This window comes from Melanerpes formicivorus, unplaced genomic scaffold (genome assembly GCF_026170545.1).
Source record: "Melanerpes formicivorus ecotype bairdi unplaced genomic scaffold, bMelFor1.0.p_v2 SCAF_2760, whole genome shotgun sequence".
Classification (NCBI taxonomy): Eukaryota; Metazoa; Chordata; class Aves; order Piciformes; family Picidae; genus Melanerpes; species Melanerpes formicivorus.
Window position 1 is genome coordinate 493 of NW_027145111.1, and position 2,852 is coordinate 3,344.

The 2,852-nt window shown below is 59.0% G+C and overlaps 1 protein-coding gene across 1 annotated transcript; it reads left to right on the forward strand.

Annotated features, from left to right (window-relative positions):
* The first annotated feature begins 2,095 nt into the window (after window positions 1–2,095).
* MRPL49 (mitochondrial ribosomal protein L49) lies at window positions 2,096–2,623 on the forward strand. The gene is made up of 2 exons (XM_068171319.1): window positions 2,096–2,253; window positions 2,365–2,623. The coding sequence occupies exons 1-2, from the start codon at window positions 2,170–2,172 to the stop codon at window positions 2,509–2,511; spliced, it is 231 nt and encodes a 76-aa protein (XP_068027420.1). The 5' UTR covers window positions 2,096–2,169; the 3' UTR covers window positions 2,512–2,623.
* The last annotated feature ends 229 nt before the right edge of the window (window positions 2,624–2,852 follow it).

A 2,852-nucleotide genomic window follows, 5' to 3' on the forward strand; every position in this document is an offset into this window, starting at 1 on the left:
CCCATCCCCCCTCCCCCCCCTTGACCCCCATCCCTCCCCCCCCTTGACCCCCATTCCCCCTCCCCCCGTGACCCCCATCCCCCCCTTCACCCCATCCCCCCTCCCCCCTCCACCCCATCCCCCCTCCCCCCTTCACCCCATCCCCCCTCCCCCCTTCACCCCATCCCCCCTCCCCCCTTCACCCCATCCCCCCCCTCCCCCCTTGACCACCCTCCCCCCCTTCACCCCATCCCTCCATCCCCCCTCCCCCCCCTCCCCCCATCCCTCCCCTCCCCTCCCCCCCTCGACCCCCATCCCTCCCCCTCCCTCCCCCCCTCGACCCCCATCCCTCCCTCCCTCCCCCTCCCCCCCGACCCCCATCCCTCCCTCCCCCTCCCCCCCCCCGACCCCCCATCCCCTCCCTCCCCCTCCCCCCCCCTCGACCCCCATCCCTCCCTCCCTCCCCTCCTCGACCCCCATCCCTCCCTCCCTCCCCTCCTCGACCCCCATCCCTCCCTCCCCTCCCCCCCTCGACCCCCATCCCTGGGGGCTGCTAATTACACTTGAGGTGCCTTAATTACCCTTGGGGGTCGCTAATTAGCTCTGGGAGGGCTCTTTAATTACCCTTAAGGGCTTCTCATTATCTTAATTACCTTCCTTAAGGTCTCTGGGGAGTCTGTAATTAGCTTTGGAGGCTTCTTAATTACCCCCTGGGGGTCCTAATTACCCCTTGGGGGCTCCTTAATTACCCTCTGGGGATCCTAATTATCTCCTCAGGTGCTCCTTAATTATCCTTGAAGGCTACTAATTACCTTTGGAGGCTCCTTAATTAACCCTGAGGGTTGCTAATTACCTTTGGGGGCTCCTTAATTACCCCTGTGGGTCCTAATTACCCCCTAGGGTGCTCCATAATTACACCTGAGAATTGCTAATTACCTTGGGGGGCTCCTCAATTACCCTGGGGGATACTAATTACCTTGGGAGGTTCCTAATTACCCCCTGGGGGCTCCTTAATTACCCTCTGGGAGTCCTAATTACCCCCTCAGATGCTCCTTAATTATCCCTGAGGGCTGCTAATTACCTTTGGGGGCTCCTTAATGACCCCTGAGGGTTGCTAATTATCTTTGGGGGCTGCTTAATTCCCCCTGGGGGTTGCTAATTACCTTGAGAGGTTCCTAATTACCCTCTGGGGGCTCCTTAATTACACTCTGGGAGTCCTAATTACCCCCTGGGGAGGCTCCTTAATTATCCCTGAGAGCTACTAATTATCTTTGGGAGCTCCTTAATTACCCCTGGGGGTTGCTAATTACCTTTGGGGGCTGCTTAATTCCCCCTGGGGGTCACTAATTACCCCCTGGGGAGGCTTCTTAATTATCCCTGAGGGTTGCTAATTAACTTTGGAGGTTCCTTAATTACTCCTGGGGGTCCTAATTACCTCCTAGGGTGTTCCATAATTACCCCTGAGGGTTGCTAATTAGCTTTGGGGGCTGCTTAATTCCCCCTGGGGGTTACTAATTACCTTGACAGAGCCCTAATTACCCCCTGGGGAGCTCCTTAATTACCCCTGAGGGTTGCTAATTACCTTTGGGGCTCCTTAATTACCCCTGGGGGCTGCTAATTACCTTTGGAGGCTCCTTAATTACCTCTGAGGGTTGCTAATTACCTTTGGGGGCTGCTTAATTCCCCCTGGGGGTCACTAATTACCTTGATAGAGCCCTAATTACCCCCTGGGGAGCTCCTTAATTACCCCTGAGGGTTGCTAATTACCTTTGGAGGCTCCTTAATTACCTCTGAAGGTTGCTAATTACCTTTGGGGGCTGCTTAATTGCCCCCTGGAGGTTGCTAATTACCTTGATAGGGCCCTAATTACCCCCTGGGGAGCTCCATAATTACCCCTGAGGGTTGATAATTACCTTTGGGGCTCCTTAATTACCCCTGAGGGCTACTAATTACCCTGGGGAGTGCTCCTCCATCCCCCCTGGGGGTTGTCTTTCACTCCCCCCCGGGACTTTCACTCCCCCCTGGGACTCCTTAATTCCCCCTGGGGGTCGCTAATTACTTTGAAGGGGGGGGGTGGGGCTTGGGGGGGTGTGCCCTAATTAACTGCCAGCTCATTAACCTGCCCTAATCCCCCCCCCCCCCCCCCCAGGCCCCGCCCCGGGGCTGCCTTTCTTCGTGCGCCGCTCTCGGATGCACAACCTCCCGGTGTACTGCCGGGGGGCGCCCGGCAGGGGGCGCCGAACCGAGCTCCGCGGCATCGACGGAGACATTTGGGTGAGTGGAAGCGGGGGCGGGGGGGAAGGATGGGCAGGTTGCACCGGAAGCGCCATAGGCGAGCCGTTGACGTCCGTCCCCCTCTCGCGTCCCCCCTGCCCCCCCGCCTAGGAACTGGAGAAGCAGCTGAGGGAGTTCCTGCGCAGCGCCGCGGGGAAGGAGCCGGAGGTGAAGGTCAACGAAGTCTGCGGCAGCCTCCTGCTCAAGGGCCACTGGGGGCAGGAGGTGAAGGAGTGGCTGCTGGAGAAGGGCTTCTAGGGGACACCCCCTGCCCCCCGCTAAAATGAGGGGAGGGGACCCCCCCCAAAATGAGGGGACCCCCCGAATTGGGGGACCCCAAAATAAAGGGGGGGAACCCCCCCAAAGCTGAGCCCCCCCTCCAGGGGAGGATTTGTTGACTGTTCTTGAGGCTCTGACTCGGTTCTAGGGGGTCCTGACCTCAGGGACCCCCCAAAATGAGGGAGAAGACCCCCCCAAAATGAGGAAGGGACCCCTAAAATGAGGAGGTGACCCCCCAAATTGGGGGGGACCCCAAAATGAAAGGGGACCCCCCAAAGCTGAGCCCCCCTCTGGGGGAGGATTTGTTGACTCCGTTCTTG

Bases quoted from the DNA above. Each gene is read 5' to 3' on its own strand.
- MRPL49 (XM_068171319.1), top strand. From the start codon at position 2,170: ATGCACAACCTCCCGGTGTACTGCCGGGGGGCGCCCGGCAGGGGGCGC. The intron at 2,254-2,364 runs GTGAGTGGAAGC...CCCCCCGCCTAG, and splicing joins GCATCGACGGAGACATTTGG to GAACTGGAGAAGCAGCTGAG.